General features: G+C 40.2%; 1 protein-coding gene across 1 annotated transcript; it reads right to left on the bottom strand.

The window, feature by feature from the left end:
* Positions 1-12,487: 12,487 nt before the first annotated feature.
* On the bottom strand, positions 12,488-16,318 carry LOC128739914 (uncharacterized). Its single transcript, XM_053835415.1, has one exon. The coding sequence runs from the start codon at positions 16,316-16,318 to the stop codon at positions 12,488-12,490; it is 3,831 nt and encodes a 1,276-aa protein (XP_053691390.1).
* Between the last annotated feature and the right edge of the window lie 346 nt (positions 16,319-16,664).

The following is a 16,664-nucleotide window of genomic DNA, read 5'->3' as shown; positions in this document are numbered from 1 at the left end:
ATAAATGATTAATTTTTGCTTGAATATCAAATATCGTACCGTTACTGATCGGGATTTGATTCGTTTTGCGTGTCTTCCTTTTCGTCTCCGCCGAAGTGGCACGTTGCACGATGATTCACAATTCCATCTGTTATTCGCCTTCTCATCATGTTCAGAAGCGTACTTATATAAAATTACGTATATGTTCTAATTTGCACGTTATGCGATTGCACCATCCGTTCTAAGCGTCCAGTGAATATTTCGACCCCCGTTCCACTAGCTTCGCCTGTCCACCGTTTCATTGTCAATTATTCATCCCCTGGTGGTGCGATACACGCTCATGGTTTCCCTTTTTTCCAACTGCCCATTACTATGAGGGTGATGCAAATTAGGGGTACTTTTTCAAATTTGAATTTTGTTCGCATATGTATAAGCAACAAAAAAAAGTAGGAAAAAATCGGACCCTAACCTGAATCCGGCACTTATTGATTTCGCTTAAAAATGGAACGAAATTGTATAAGTTTACATAGTTCCCCTTGCAAGAAATGAAACATGCAAATTCGATTTCCCATCGAACGGATCGACCGTTGGCATCCCATCACGAGCAAACGCCGCTGACGACACACTTTTACTGAGAAATTATGTGTTTTTGGATGGAAATAATTATAATTTATGTCCCGCTTTGTAAAGGGAATGGAAATGAAGCACAAACTTAGTAGTTATATGAAGCTATTGCATTGGCCTAATAAGCTAAGGTTTGGTTGTAGAATTGCTTGGAAAATTTTTTCTCTTCTTCATGAAATAGCTAAAATTAGCTTTGAGTATATTTACTGCTCCAATTATTTAAGAATTTTTGTGTCAAAGTGAAATATAGGTTGAAATCAATTCAAAATACAGCATTAGAACTCATTTGATATTGAGTTAATTTCAAATGATCTACATGTTTTCATAGTCGTAGCGATAAAGCATTCATTCATTAGCATTTATTGGAATAAAATATTTCTAGCGACGCTGAGTGTTACAAAAAATCGGTTTACATTAGAGCCTGCATCAATGGTAATGCACACGTACCAAATATCTCCAAATTTTTACTGAAAGCAATCAAACGATACTCTCAATATTTACTCAATACTTCCATACCCAAAATACTAAAAGCATACAATATTTGACACACATTTTAAATAGTATTAATTCAAAGATTATATTAACACAGAATTATATTTTATAATTCCGTTGGCTCATCTGTTTTTCTAAATAAGCATAATGAAATCAGAAAAACCTTGATGTTCATCACATTTTGCATACAAGCAGCATGTGTAACTCTACAACCATTCCGATCAACCGTCGTCAATCGTCAGGATGTAGGTACAAAACACTAGCCACAAATTCAAAGTAAGGGACTCTTCATTCGTTTTCAACGCGCTTTTCGAAGAAAAATGTTTCGCCAAACACAATAAGCGCCGGTGTTTCCCAGGACTACCGTTTGAATTTTCGAACCTCTATTGTTGGAAGAAAAATAAAATCAGCATAAAAGAGGAATCCGAAAAAATACATTAAAATATGTAACAATAAATCGAAATCAATATTCAATTTACTACTGCGCTGTATCGTTCTGTCAATGCACCGGCAGAGGCTTTTTTCAATGAATATTTTTATTGTGAACGGAAAATCCATAAAATGAAAACGATAATGACTATAATGAACCCTCATTTTATTCGGCCACATTCGAGATTTCAAAAGTTGCCCTGAACTAAACGGCAAAGTTGGTTCTAGCTTTGCGCAGCCCAAACAACGACGTTTTCTGTGAATAAAAATGTCACTTTAGGACAAATCCAACGATTTAGATTGCAGCATGTTTTTAAGCAGTAGGTACTCGTATGTGTTCTGTGGCAACAATATACTGCATGAAATTGTGGTAAAGGAAACCCCCTAAATGCCTCTTCCTAATAACGCCAAAACCGACAAACACACGGGCGAAAATATCATATAAAATATGTGGGTGGCCATTAGGCGAACACATACATAAATTTAATCAAATTTATATCACTTCGGTCTTCCAGAGGATTCCCAAACCAACTGTGGAAGCACACGCAGCTCGAGCTTTCAAATTACTGTTTGGAACGCCCGGGTTGTATCGTGGATGGCGGTCTCTCTTCTCGCTAATGACAGCCCGTTCGGAAAGGGGTGACAGATTTTCCAATAAAAAAAAATCGTTCGACCATGTGTGGTCGCAGTCGCACCGAGCGGTCGGGACTTCGGGAGCGGTGGAGTCGAGTACACGCAGGGCACCCCCGAAAAAATCGATGATGAAATAAAAACTTTAGCGATAATGAGTTCAAGATAGCACAAAACCATCTACAGCACTTTGCTTTGAATGTGGAAAATCGATAGAGATAATGGAATGTGGCATATGCGACAAGGTTTTTTTTTTTCGTAGTTCAAATTAGAGCCGAATTTAACGTTTGAATGATTTATTACACTGTACGATAATTAATCACTTTTATATGGAAAGGGTACCTAGTGGTGAACGTATCCACCGGCACTGGTTGCCTGGTTGCTGAATGTTTCAATATCACGAATCAATCTGGATATAAATGTTAAAAAAGGCACTTTGTTCTTTTTACAGAAGTTAACTGAAAATATTGTAATTGTTTCCAATGTCGATATATTTTGGTATCATAAAGTCTGACTAAAAGTAAATCTGAACGCCCCTCGTACGGCACCGACAGACCTCTTGTGGGAAAAACTGGAACCAATCGACATAACTTTGTTTACATGTTTATGAAAATAACTAGTGCAAGTTTTGTCATAATATTCCCCCACGTTGCGGGGCAGTACAAAATGGAACTCGAACGACGTAAAAAATGTTGCACAAACACCTGGAAAATCCGGAGTCTGAAGTCTAAATCGAAGTTCGCGAAAGTGCTAAAAATTCGAAAAACAACAGTGTAATGTTGGGGAGGGTTATAAGGAGAACTTGTAGGTGTGGAAAGGCGGCAAAGAACGTTTAAGAATATCGGAGCCAGGGACCGTGCAGGAAGATATTGAGGCATCTCCATCTGCGATATGACTAGAAGGTACGATAACAACTATCAAAAGGGCTCCGTAGCCGCAAGGTTACCGAGTCTGCTTTGACAACCGAGTGGTCGTGGGTTCGAATCTTAGTAGATCATCATTCGATGTCAAGTGACTTTAGCATAGGTTTATTCTCAGGCATATGTAGCTATGGACGGTGGGAATCTCTCCAAACAGTGCCTTCGCCACTCTCCGCTTTCAGTTTGTACTCCGCCAAGTATCATCCGCAGTACCTTCCGCTCGAACACGGACAGGGCGCGTGTGTCCTCCGTGAGCCGTGCCACGGCTTCAAATTCATAAAGAACTACTGTTCTTCGTACGGCGGCGTATGCTTCTTAATAATAGCGTTTTGCTAGGACAAAGTTGGCCCGATTTCCCGTTTAAATGAGCCGCTGGATCTCCTTACTAGTGTTGTTGTCCGCGGTTACCAGCGATCCTAAATACACGAACTCATCTGCCACTTCTAGTTCATCGCCGTCAACAATTACCGTCCGCGGGAAGCACGCGTTTGTTTCCTTTGAGCCTCTTTCTTTCTTGTTTTTGGCCTTCGACGCATTTATATTTAGCCCAGTTCTCCTAGACTCTGCTTTCGTCGGATCATCCCCTCAAGAGCGATGTTGAATAGCATGCAAGATAAGCCGTCACATTGTGTCAACCTTCGCCTTTTCTCAAAGGGACTCGAAAGTATCCGCGAGATGCGCACAAAACACATCACTCGATCCAAAGTAGCTCAGATCAGTTTATCCGGAAAACCATGTTCGTGCATTATCTGCAATAGCTGGTCTCCATTGACTGTATCGCATGCTGCTTTGAAATCAATAAATATGTGGTGCGAGGGCAAGTAGTATTCCCGATAATTCTGCAAGATCTGTCGGGTGGTAAAATTCTGGTCCGTAGTTGCGCGGATCCTCATGAAGCCCGCCTGATAATTCCCTTAAAACCCTGTGCTATCGGTGACAGCCGGTGTAACAGGATCAAAATGAAATTTTTTTTAAAGTGCACTCCCTAGGCCCCCTTCAGGCAAATTTTCTGGCTACGGCAATGTGTGCAGAGTATGATGATTTCTATGTTAGCAAAAGCGCGAGATTGTATCAGAACCAGAGAAAAGCGATGATGTAATACCCTGAAACTTGAAGCTGAATACTGCAATCCAGTCATTTATGGCGTTTATTGCGATGCTCCAGTCCCGAATTAGAGGTTGTTCTAAGCGCTCAGATAAACTTTTACCCAGGTTTTATTCTTTTGGTTATTTAAAAATGTGATTTTCTTGTTTCGTTCAAAGTAAACATCGGCTGAATGGTTCTCGAGCTCCATAAACTGTACGGAGATGCTGCTCTATGTGAAACAACGTGCCGCGATTGGTTCTGTCGCATTAAAGACGATGAATGCGTCAATGTTGACGACAGGTCGGAAGGTCAAACACCTTCGAAGTCCCTGAATACAGAGAACCGTTTAAAAGAATACTGGCATCAAATAACAGATTTTTTCAAAATAAAGCATCACTATTGACGTCGCTTTTTTTAGCAATGGGACGGTGGTAAATTTTCCATGAGTGTTAGTGAATTCTCCGAAGTTCTGTGTTGGTGCTTGTTTGATTATGTTGGTACAGTGGAATGAATATTTGCACTCATTCACACAGATGCATGTAGGGACTACCTTGGCCGCAAGAGTTGATACTGAAGTCCCTTGAATATTGCCAAAGCTGCCAGTTTTCTTGGTAATAGGACCTTTGTTGAATTAGCGGCATTGCTCGATGAGGATCGGTATTAAACGCAAGAAGAACGTTCTTCATCATTGGGAGTTATCTACCAAGCCAATTCCAGGCTATTGCATACGTTGTAGATGATTCGAAAGCGAGAAACTTGAGTTCCGGTTGATTTGAAGGCAAGAGACATTAAGCATCGTTTTAAGCGTCGTCTGCTTCAGCGACAAAAAAGGAAGGTTTTTTTCATTGCATCATGACGGGTGATAAAACATAGATTTAATATAGCGACCCGTAGAAAGAAAGTCATGGGGAAATACCCGAACATGATTCTATTTTGTTGGCTCGCCAAATATTATTCTTTTTTTTCACGGTTTGTGTTTTTTTCGATTACTCGAGAACGATGCACTATTTACAGTTGACGTGAGGAATATCGAGCTACTCCCAAATGTATTGAGAAATAAATGAATGGTCCCTAAGTTACTCCGTTCTCAATACTCAAAAAACTAAACCGTGTAAAAAAAGTACTTGAAAGTGTATGAAGGTTATGCTGTGTATTTGATGGGACCATTGAAACCGAGTCCAGATGGTGGAGCAGAATGGAGAACAATATAAAGTAGGTAGTGGAGGAATTCATATACCTTAGTATGCTCGTGACATGTGACAACGATGCAAGCCGCGAAAAGAAAGGACGAATTGCAGCCGCGAATCGGGCATTCTACGGGTTACGTAGCCAGCTGAAGTCTCGTAGTTTGCAAATTCGCACAAAACTGGCGCTTTACAGAGCACTAATCCTTCCGAGTGCCCTATAAGGACCATGGGTTCTATGCGAAGCTGATCGACAATTGCGCGGGGTTGTTGAACATAAAATTCTGCGATCAAGACTTGGTGGCAAAATGGAAAATGGAGTGTGGCGCAGAAGCGTGAACCACAAGCTGTATCAAGCATACAAATTTGTTGATATACTGAAGGTAGTACAATGTGGCAGGCTGCGATGGGAACGCCAGCATACTGATTAAAGGTAAGTCAAAAATATTTTTAGCAGAGAAACAGCAAGAGGCCGTAGACTTCGGGGCAAACACCGCACCAGATGGATCTGCGCTGTCGAGGACGATGCACGTTCAGCTGGTGTTCGAGGGGATTAGAGAACGGCAGCTCAGGACCGACAATACTGGAGGACCATAATTCGTTCGGAACAGTATCGATAACGGGCCGTCACAACTAGACAACGGTTATGCTGGTGAAATTCTCAAGGACATCGCGCCAAGATAAGTACCAGCAGAATCACGAGAAAGTGATTCTCTCCGGCGCAATTTCTGGCTTGGCAATGTGAAGCAGCAATCTTAGAAATCCGTTAAAACCTGCTTGAAAATATTTAAATGGAAATCCTACCCCACCTGCCATATTTCCAAGATATTGCACTATACCTGATTATTGGTAGTGCCGTTCAATTTTACACGGTCTGGCTGACCAACTGTTTCGTTCATATGAAGCTACCAATGTAAGGAGATAGCGGCAAAGAGATGGACTGTGCTGTATGTAAATAACCATCGCTGTTGAATGTGTGATCCGACGAACATTAATCAAAATGAGAGAAACGATCTTCAACTCCTAGCCTTCTCAAACGATATTGACATCATTATTAGAAACTTTGTAACAACACGAGGGTTAAAATCAATGCGTCGAAAACCAAATATATGATAGGAAGAGGCTACAGAGAAAACAACGTTCACCTTCCACGGACAGAGACTATTGAGGGCGATGAAATTTAAGTGGTTGATGAGTTCGTATATTTGGTATCTCTGGTTACCATCGACAACGCGTGAGCAGCTCCGACGAAGCATTCAAGCTGGAAGTCGAGCCTATTTTTCCCTCCCTCCTTCCCACGTTTCGATCAAGGAGCATACGCCGCCGCACAAAGCTGATGATGTTCAAAACGACGCTAACCAGACCGGCAGTCCTCTACGTCCCAAATAACATGTTCGTTGTATTATAGCTTATCAAGTAATTGTTCCACGGGAATCAGCTGTACAATAGTTTAATAAGCTATTAAAGCTATACAGCAAAAATGTTAATTGGGGTAGACTTGAGGCTGAAGCTTTGCTTACGGAAGTTATACCTGAACGTGCGTGAACGTTAAACGAAAAGTATGGCGGACTATTTTTCGCGGAGTATAAACGGAAAGCCAAGAGAGTGGCGCAGTATGAACCACGTGCTGCAGAGATTCCCATCGTACACCTGGCGAAAGTCGGGAGGCTACTGTGGACTGGCCACATCGCAAGGATGCCGGACAACAATGCAGAGAAAACTGTTCTCTTCAAGAACCCCACAGGCATGCATCCAACGTGCTAGATGACTCGACCAGATTGAAACCGACTTCCATGTGCTAAACTAATTGGCGACAAGTAGCCTAGGACCAAGAAGAATAAGAATAAGAAGAAGACATCAAATAGTAGCTGATTCCTGGATAGCCTTCTGGATAGATGAAGACGATCGAAACGGTCGAGTCGAGCACTGTTAAAAAGATTGGAGAAGTTGAGGGACTTATTTAGAAATTTGGTTTTGTTTGAGTTGTTGCAACGCTTTGTGTACAGAATCAAGAGAAGCGTATTTTTGCTATACCTTCAACTATGCATTCTGCAGAGAAAATAAACGACATAATTTTTGGAAAAATCATTGTTTTGTTTCAGATTTCGATTCTATAGGTTTTTTGCGTTTATTTGGATATTATTTTGTAATGTTCCGACCATGGCAAGCGGATGAAAAACGTTCATACACATAACCCAAGTAACAATTTGGGTTTTATTGCACTCTTATGATGACATTTAAGACCAAAATTGGTCTTGAAGACCACCATTAGAGTACAATAAAACTCACATTGTTGCTTGGGAAGTACTCCGGTGCCACGCGAAACAAACTCGTCGTAATGAAACTACGCTCCTGTAAAATAATATTTGTATAAATAAATAAATAAATAAATTGGTAGAAGTTTAGAGAATACTTTTATAACTTTCAGCTTTGTACACGAAACGCAGCCACAGAAAAAAAATTGACAAAATTTGCTATTTAAACCATTTTTTTCTTCTTTTTCCTTTTGTTCAAGCTGTAGTTTGTTTACAAAACTCAAAAATTATACAATTCTTTTCCAAACTTTCACAGACAAAACGAAAAATCTCCTTTATCCTAATCCTAATAAGTTGATTAGTTTTCAAGAAAAATGTACGTAAAATTTGAAAATTGTGTTTTTACAAAAGCAGGGTTTTATTACGATAAGTTCAATCCGCGCCAGGAATACTTATGTGTATAATCGTTTTTCATCCACTCCTCGTGGTCGGATCATTACAAAATTAGTATCAAAATAAGCGAAAAAGTCCGTAGAATTGAAATATGAAATAGTCTATTTTTTGCTCTTTCACGTCCCCTTAACATAACATAAAAGAATTATTGTTTTAAACTACAACTATAATTTGGATGCATGTTTGATCCTTATTGGCAAACTCTGAATGCGAAACTTGGCCTTCTTTTTTTTCAATTTCTACGCAGCATGCGGGAAACAAATAGTAATCGTGGCAAGTGAAGTCCCGGATTTGTGGATTTCTAGTACATAATTTAAAAAAAAAATATTGAAATATGGTATCATATCAAATACTATCTGCAACAAAATGAATTATTGAAAATTTTAGCTTTAGGACGTTATTTAGTAGACATACATTGCACTCAAAAGTCGATTGAAAATTGCAAAATTAGCATACATTTTAAGAAAAACTTAAAACCTGCTTTTATAACTTGATGCTATATCGAGCAAAAAATACTTGAAATTTGTTTTCTAAGGCTTCTTTTTTTGATGCCAAATGGCCCTTGCATGTATGACTGTTCTTTACTGGAGTCCTATGCAATAACGCTCGGAGTGAATGGTACTTTAAATACATAGCCAACAGTAACGGACTCACAGTCACCGACAATGTTCTTCGTTACGAATCACGAAAAAGCAGAGTCCGTTTCACTGCAGCCGAGTTTCGGGGTGGGAAAATCGTCACTTCATGGTAGCATGCTGGAACACGAGAAAGCATAAAACATAGAACTGAAGAACAAAGCGGCGGGTAGCGACGACCAGGACCGAACGATGCGGACGACAGCGCACGGTGGCGACAAAAACAACGCCAGCCACGGTGATATCAATGTGGTGTTAAATGTTCGCCGCTCCGTTCATCCACATTCAGCCAGTCAGTCAGTCAGTCGTACGAAGAACATCGGAGTCAAGGTTTTCGGTGCTGCTGACTACGACAACGATAATGATGGTGATGATGATACTATCGAATGATTGTTTGAATGAGCGAAAGACTTTCTCCGTGGAGCGTGTGTGCCTTAACTTTCGCAGCCCATGGAAGCGGAAAGCACGATGAGGATACACAACAGATTATAGCGAGGAAATCTGTTTTGCATACTTGATTTAATTAAGTCATTTGAAGCAGCATATAATCGCTCCATTTTATGGTACCAACGCAGTTTGCAGATCTTCTATCAACAGCGTAGTGCAAACGTTCCGCTTATTCACCATTTGCCGTAGTTAGCATGTGAATTAGGTGTCTATTATAGCGTAAGACTTATTAATAAGGCTAGGATGAGACAAAATCTGTTGTATAATGATAAGCCGAAGAGAACGTGTTCGTCCTTTTAGAGTGACTTGTTCAACCAACTTAGTGTCACTAATAGGTTTGCATTATTTAAATCATTTGCTTGATACTTCCTCTCGTCTCATTGTGAATTTTCAGATTCATATCCTAACGTACATAAAATTCTTTCTTTCGAACGCTAGTAATCTAATGCATCAGCATAACTCAGCGTTGACGGATAATAGGTCTTAAAACAACTTGCCACCGATACGGGCCTGAGCAGGAAAGGTAAACTCTGCGTAATTAGTAAAAAACACTATTTCGACAACGACGTATCAAAATGCCAAATCCGCTGGAGAAAATGCGCTATTATTTAATGAGTGGGCGGAAGAAACCGCCTTTGCGCACAATTCTACTTTTGACAAGTATTAATAAAAGCAAACAAAACAATAAACGTACAGTGCGGGTAACCGTCTCAGTATCAACTTCCATCCCCCATCCCCACCCTTATGACGGTGTGCTCTATCGAAGCCTAGGAAGGTACCCTTTCACCACATTAGGAACACTGTCGAAATCACGCGACGTTACTCTCTTCAACACTTCAATCGACTGGTACGCTTGCGACGACACCCACCGTAGTGCGTTTCAGTTTTCGTACACTCACTATAGCTTGTAGAGGTACCAAAATATAAGGTGGCATAATTTTCCTGTTATCCATAAATTATATACCCGCGATGACAACGAAAGGCGGAACGATGTGTACGACAAAATTTCAGCTAGATTAGCTTAGACGGCAACTGGAGCTATCACTTAATGTGGCTTTAATTGTTTATTGTTGGAAAAGTAACGCTTCTGAGACAGGATATTATCGGCGATGTTTTTTTTCTCCATAATGCTGCCTTCGTATAGTGTATCGAGCCACAGTCAGCTGTTAGCGGGGTCTTGTTATGATTTTCACTCGTTCAGCTCATAATTTTGGATCAAACGTCAGGGATGTTGTAATGGATGTAGCGCAGATCGGAGATACGATCTGTTTCCTTTTTTGCGCAATTTAGTTAGATTTTAAATTTCTTTTTTTACATCATGTGACTAATAGTTTATTTTTCTTAATCACCAGCTTTGTCAAGCCAATGCTCTCGCCACCATAGTTTAATTATAACACTTCATATATCACCCGAGTTAAATATTACAAATATATGAAATATCAGTAATTAAAGTAATTGAATAACGAGGCTTCGATCCGGTCACGGTTTCAATTGTTTCCTCTATCAGCGAGTGTTTTTGTTTTTCTTATTGTTTACTTTCAATTTGTTTGAAGTTTGCTTCATCTTTCTCCTACTTTGTCATCAGCAATTGCTAGAAGGCACACAGCGTTTTATAGTTTTATATTGTTCAATAGCAATCGCTGATAACATTTCACCTTTACAGTTCTGGTGGTTTTTTCCCATGCATAAAATGTCACATATGTTTCATTTACTGACAATTCCGATTTGATAATCGCTATGCGAAACCATAGGGCTTTGTCTTACCGTCGGAAGAGTGCAAACATTACGATTTAGGTGTATCTTGTAAGCATATATACTACAAACAATGGCTAAAGCAATAAAATGTAACAAAAAAGTGTTGTATAGGTTATTTGGTTGATTATTCTTTCATATGATTACGACTAGTGACATTCTACCAGACTAGAAATGATCTTTACAGGGATGTTTGAACTAAAAACTTGACCCTTTATCTTATATACATCTACTTTCTATATTAAAATATAGCTTCCCTAGTGTTCAATTGAACTGGTAACTAATTAGCATCGCTAGAGGCTACTACTATGAAGTTATGAATTATCAGACGACATTATTTCGCCCACGACTAGACTTCGTTCAGTTTATTCTGGGTAGTTTTACGTACTTCAGGATTTTGTTACTATATATTCATAAACTAAATCAAACATTTGCATTAGCGGTGACCTGAGGTATTTCGATAGCTCTTTGTTATTCGATTGTTGCATTTTAACCTAATTGTGTGTGCTCAAAACATCTTTTTTTCTCTAAATTGTACTTTTGAAATTCATTTCACTGTAATGGTAACGTCTGGTTACGTACATTTATCGGTAAAATGAGGTATCAGTAATTTCCGAATTTGACTAGTTTCGCTGAAAGTTCAACTTCTCGCTATATTTAACGTTTTAGACTTCTTGTACTTTGTTTAACCCTGAGACTGGTGATTTTGTTCATTCTATGATTATACGGAGGATTTCGTTTGTGTGAATCCATCCGTAGTGACTATATTCATTCATTGCCTGTTTGAGCAAAATCAATAATTCTCTTGCAAAAGCGGAATACTAAAGCAGAAAAATTGAAGTCCTCAGATTTTGACATCTTTCTCATTTGGTAAGCACTACGTCACATTGATATCATTCTTCGTTTCTGCTTAATATTTATTAAAAAATCTATCATACGTGAAGAGATATAAGTTACTTTGTTGTAAGTTTTATTCATAATAGGAACTTTGTTAAAACATCACCAAGATTTATCCTCTGCCAATGCCTATCTCTAAACGTGTAACCTTCGTAGCTAGCAGTTGTTGAATTGTCATTTAATCCTTCTATCGATTCATCTTCCCAAATACCGTGTTCCAATCTTTTGAACTGCACATTTGCTTGACCATTCTAAATATTGAATATCCTTTTACGGTTAGCGTACTTTACACTTTTCAATGAATTTAAATTATCCCATTTTTCTTTGACTGCAATTGGCAACTGCCAAACCTACGAATATTAATCCGGGCACTGCATTTGCACAGTTATCTCTTCTGTTTCAGATTTTTCAATAGACACTACACAACGATACATCTACAAGAATACACTATTTATACATTTTGATTTTTCTCTCCTTGCGCTTAAACTTTACTTTTTCTAAGCAGAATTATTGAAATTTTGTTTTTGCTCCGACGCTTTACTAGTGTTTCGGATTATTGTGTACGTATTTGCGGATTTCTCTTTATGTGGCTGCTGCAGATGCTTTCCCGATCCCTTGGGCGAATGACATTCTAAAGCGCATCAAACAAGGATCATTCACGAGCTGCCATTCATAGTCATATGTTACTCGTTCGGGGATTCCCTCTAAGCGGGACTCAGTGTGAACGATATTGTCATCGGAGAAAGGATACGTTCTTTAACAGGTAGAAAAACAACAGCTGGTACAAACCTGTTTCCAGATGGTTGATCAGCGACAGTCTTTGAGGCCGCCGCATCAGAGGACTCTTCTATTAGAAAAGACTGCATGAGTAGCGGCCCAGTTTGTTGCGGCAATGCATACATCGCCGGTCGCTGAGTAATATTTGCCATTTCCGTTAGGATTCCACTTGGTTCAGATTTTGGTACGGAATATTTGGGAGATTCCGCTGGCGGCGGAGGTACTGGATCTGTGGCTGGTAGCGATGATTCCTGGTCGCATTGTTGCTGTACGGGCGATGGGACGTGTTGCGAACGGGGAGACGCTTCCAAATTAATAGGTTCTTGTGATATCGATGGAACTGGAGTCGATGCTGGGGTTAAAGATGGAGTTTCCGTAGACGGAATTGAAGTTGGGATTGAAAAACGGCCAGCTTCTTTTGCCAGAGAAACAGCAGATTCAGATTTAATGACTAGTGGTGACAATGAAGACATTTGATTATCCTGCAGTTTTTCATCCTCCTGCAGCAGCTGCTGCTGAACAATGTTCAAACTGGTATGTGTTCTCTCATGTATGAATAGCAAAGGAAGTAACGGTGTGGCAAACGGGCAGTACGAGCACTGGTAATTTTTAGGTCCCACATTGGAATTCGAATGGTCCGTACCAAAAAGGCCTGAAAACGGATTTTTCATAAGGAACTTTGCGTCAGGTGAATTAAATCCAAATGCGGTCTTCGGATTGAACTTTGGCTCTACACTGTTCACCTGTAATGTTCCATTAGGTATTTTCAACGAAGGGCTACTTGACTTGCTTCCGCTTCCCAACTTGTGCTCGATTTCACGGAGTTTGTCGACGCCCACTTTGCCGTGATCACTTAGGAGATGCGCTCTTAACCATTTAGCACTTCGGAATCTTCGACTACAAAGCGGGCAAACCTCCGTGAAGTGAGAATAATATCGGTTACTTACATCGGATATTTCACCCGGTTTCAGCATACTATCAGCAGAAAAAGGTGTTTCTGTGCTCTCCCCAGCTGGTGACTCACCATTGCTTCTTGGTTGGGGCAATGGTGCACCTTCCTCGACGATACCGTGTGTATTGTGTTTGTGAACTCGCAAAAAATACTTACTACACAATTCTTTGTTGCAGATATTGCACACAACCCCTCCAATCTGTGCTCCATTCTCTATCTCGATACCATGCATTCTTTGCATATGAGTTTTCATGAAATACTTGTTGCACAGCTCTTTGTTACAAATCTCGCAGTAGCTACTGGTTGGAGTCATAGAAAATGTGGGCTTCCGTTCGATATAACTAGGTCCAGGCGGCATGCTTAAAGTCGGAGTAGTGGTAGGACGATCCGGAGTGACGAAACCATCCCGTTTAGGACTGCCATTTTGCGCTCCATGAACCTCAATTAAGTGCTGCTTCAGCATAAACGCATTTGAGAACTCTTTGTCACACTGCTTGCACACTTCATATTCGTTGGGTGACGTTGGCATGAGGGCCAATGTGGAAGGAGATTTTACTCCATTGTTGTTTTCATTCAAATGGTTATGCTCCTGTATCATGTGGGCATGCAGTAAGTACTGGTTCTCCATCTCTTTTCCGCAAATACCGCATGTCATTTTTTGTTGATTATTTAAATCGTTCAGTTGCATTATCATTGATTGTAGTTTCTGTAAGTCTACGCTGATAGCTTCAGCCTCCTGCTCTGCATTTGATGCCGCATGCTTTTCATTAGAGTCTTCCTCATTATTTTGAGCAGCTTCGTTCGATTCATTTAAATCTGTTATCTTTGAAAGGTCAGATTTGGGCAAATCTTCATCTTCATCGTTTGTTAACTTTTTCAAGGGAGGTGGAAACATCGGCATGTCATTATTACCAACAATCAAATTCAACGGGCTTGTTTGCACGAAATTCCACGGACTCCGTTCCTCTTTAAGTTCCTCCGGTGGCAAAAAAATCCCGTGGCGCTTCAGTTTGTGAGTTCGAAGAAAATACTTGTTACAATATTCTTTGCAACAAATTTCACAAAAAGCTTCCGGATTGATCACACCGAGACGCTTCAGTTTCTCTACAGAAAAATTGGCCTCCCGTGCAGCCAGTATCGACACTGGTGATAACTTGCGTGGTTGTGGTGTGAATGATGCATCCTCTTGCTCGATTGAGTAATCCTCACGAAATCCTTCGGGCAGTCGGACTGAAGACATATTTGATAGTTCTGGTTCTGATCTGTGTTCCAGTAACTGTTGATTTTGCAATTGCTGCTGCTGCTGTTGTTGTTGCGGCTGTGACTGGCACTGTTGCTGTATTTGTTGTTGGGGCTGTTGACCGGCAGTGGACATATCGTGCGCTTTACTACGATGCTTGCGCATTGCACTGAGGCTGCTAAACTTCTTAAAACAAACGTCACAAAATACTGTTGGTTGAATCGAATTCATTGGCAGCTTTGGGGAGGTATTCGATCGCATTTGGGATTGCTGTGCGGATACTGGGTCCTGAGTTTGGTTTTGGCTCGCATGGTTGCTTTTCTCTTGCTGCTCTTGTAGAGCCGCTTGTTGTTGCTGTTGTTGCAAATGAAATACCTGCGACAGTTGATGTAAAGGGTTGAACGGGCCAATGCTTGGAAGTGAATCATTGTTGCCACTCTGTGGTTCATAAATTCCGTGCTTGTTCGCCTTGTGTGTTTTCAAAAAGTACTTATTACAGAATTCTTTATTGCAAAGACCACAATATGCTTCGGGATTGAAAATTCTCAGCGGAGGAACATTTGGGCGATTTGCATTATCATTCGCACCGAAAGATGATACGGATGGCATTCCAAGCAGCGGAACTTGCGGAAGGTATCCCGAAGCAGAGAGAGCTGCAGCTGCTTCAGGCGAGAAAGGAAACGGTAAGCCTTGTATTGGCAACCAGTCATCAGACTTTGCTACGCTAGACATCAACGAATTGCGAATTTCTCCATCCCATTCGACATCTTGCATCGGTTCCTTTTTGAACATCAATCCTTGCAACTTTGGTTCTTCTGCGTGATCAGTTCTTGTAAGCTTCATTGAGGTGTTTTTTATATCATCCAATGATTCAACATTCTCTTGGCATGGATTATCTTTGATTTCATTCTCATTTCTATCAAAGCTTGTTTGTTCATTACCATTTGTTTTAGCGATTTCATCGGCATTGTCCAATTCATTGGTATCTTTAGGCTTAACTTTGCCCGCCGCAAGATCATTCAACGATGAAGGTATGTTAAGCAAACTTTCTTGGCTTTTAAGGGAAATTAAAGAGCCACTTCCGTTCAGTAACAACTCATCACTAGTGTCGGTCTCATCTGGTTGGACCTCCAACTGCTGCTGCAGCAGATGCTGTTTTTGTAATTGACTAAGATTCGATAGGAATATTTTCTGGAAGTTGGTTTGCTGCTCTGCAAATGCACTAGCAATTGTTTCAATTGCATTTGTATCCGATTTGTCACGTTCATCCTTTTCGTCGAGAACAGTGGGAGCAGCTAACTCGCTATTCTCCTGCCCGTTTGCGGATATACGACTAGGCATTGACTGTTTGCGACGCTTTTTAGATAAATCTGGCAAACTGTCCGAGCTAAGCTGGGCGTTGATGGCCTGCGGTGAGCTGAGAAATGTAGTCGACAGTGATCGTTTCGAAGCTTTCATCGCAGAGTTATTAGAACTGTTGGTTTGTGACGAATTGGATGTATCACTCAGCGTAGCTTCTTCACCGCTGAAATCCGGTGGTGGTGTAGCATATACCGAAGCTGCCATTTTTTATTGTATCTGCAAATAGAGCAATATTGGAAGAAAAATTGCTGTAGTACAATAGAAGTGTGTAAAATGCAGAATAAATAACTGAAAGTAGTCAACTGTCAATCGAACTATAAAACCTTTACTAAATTAATTTCGAAAGTACTAAAAATAAATTTTTATTATTTAATGATTTTGAATCGTACAATCAATTTTCTCTCTATTGGAGTGGAATAAGTGTGACCATCTCATGCACCGATCTGGGTTCAATCCCAGGTGCCAAAAGAAAATAAACAAGACTGTAAAACTTATTTACATTACGGAAAACATTCGACAGAACTGTGGAACGAAAATCATTGTAATTAAT

The sequence above is a fragment of the Sabethes cyaneus genome, chromosome 3 (genome assembly GCF_943734655.1).
Source record: "Sabethes cyaneus chromosome 3, idSabCyanKW18_F2, whole genome shotgun sequence".
Classification (NCBI taxonomy): domain Eukaryota; kingdom Metazoa; phylum Arthropoda; class Insecta; order Diptera; family Culicidae; genus Sabethes; species Sabethes cyaneus.
Note: the sequence above shows the minus strand (reverse complement) of the source record. Positions and strands in the feature narration are given on the sequence as shown.

What these genes read in the sequence shown, in the direction of transcription:
- LOC128739914 (XM_053835415.1), bottom strand. Translation starts at nt 16,318, where the DNA reads ATGGCAGCTTCGGTATATGCTACACCACCACCGGATTTCAGCGGTGAA.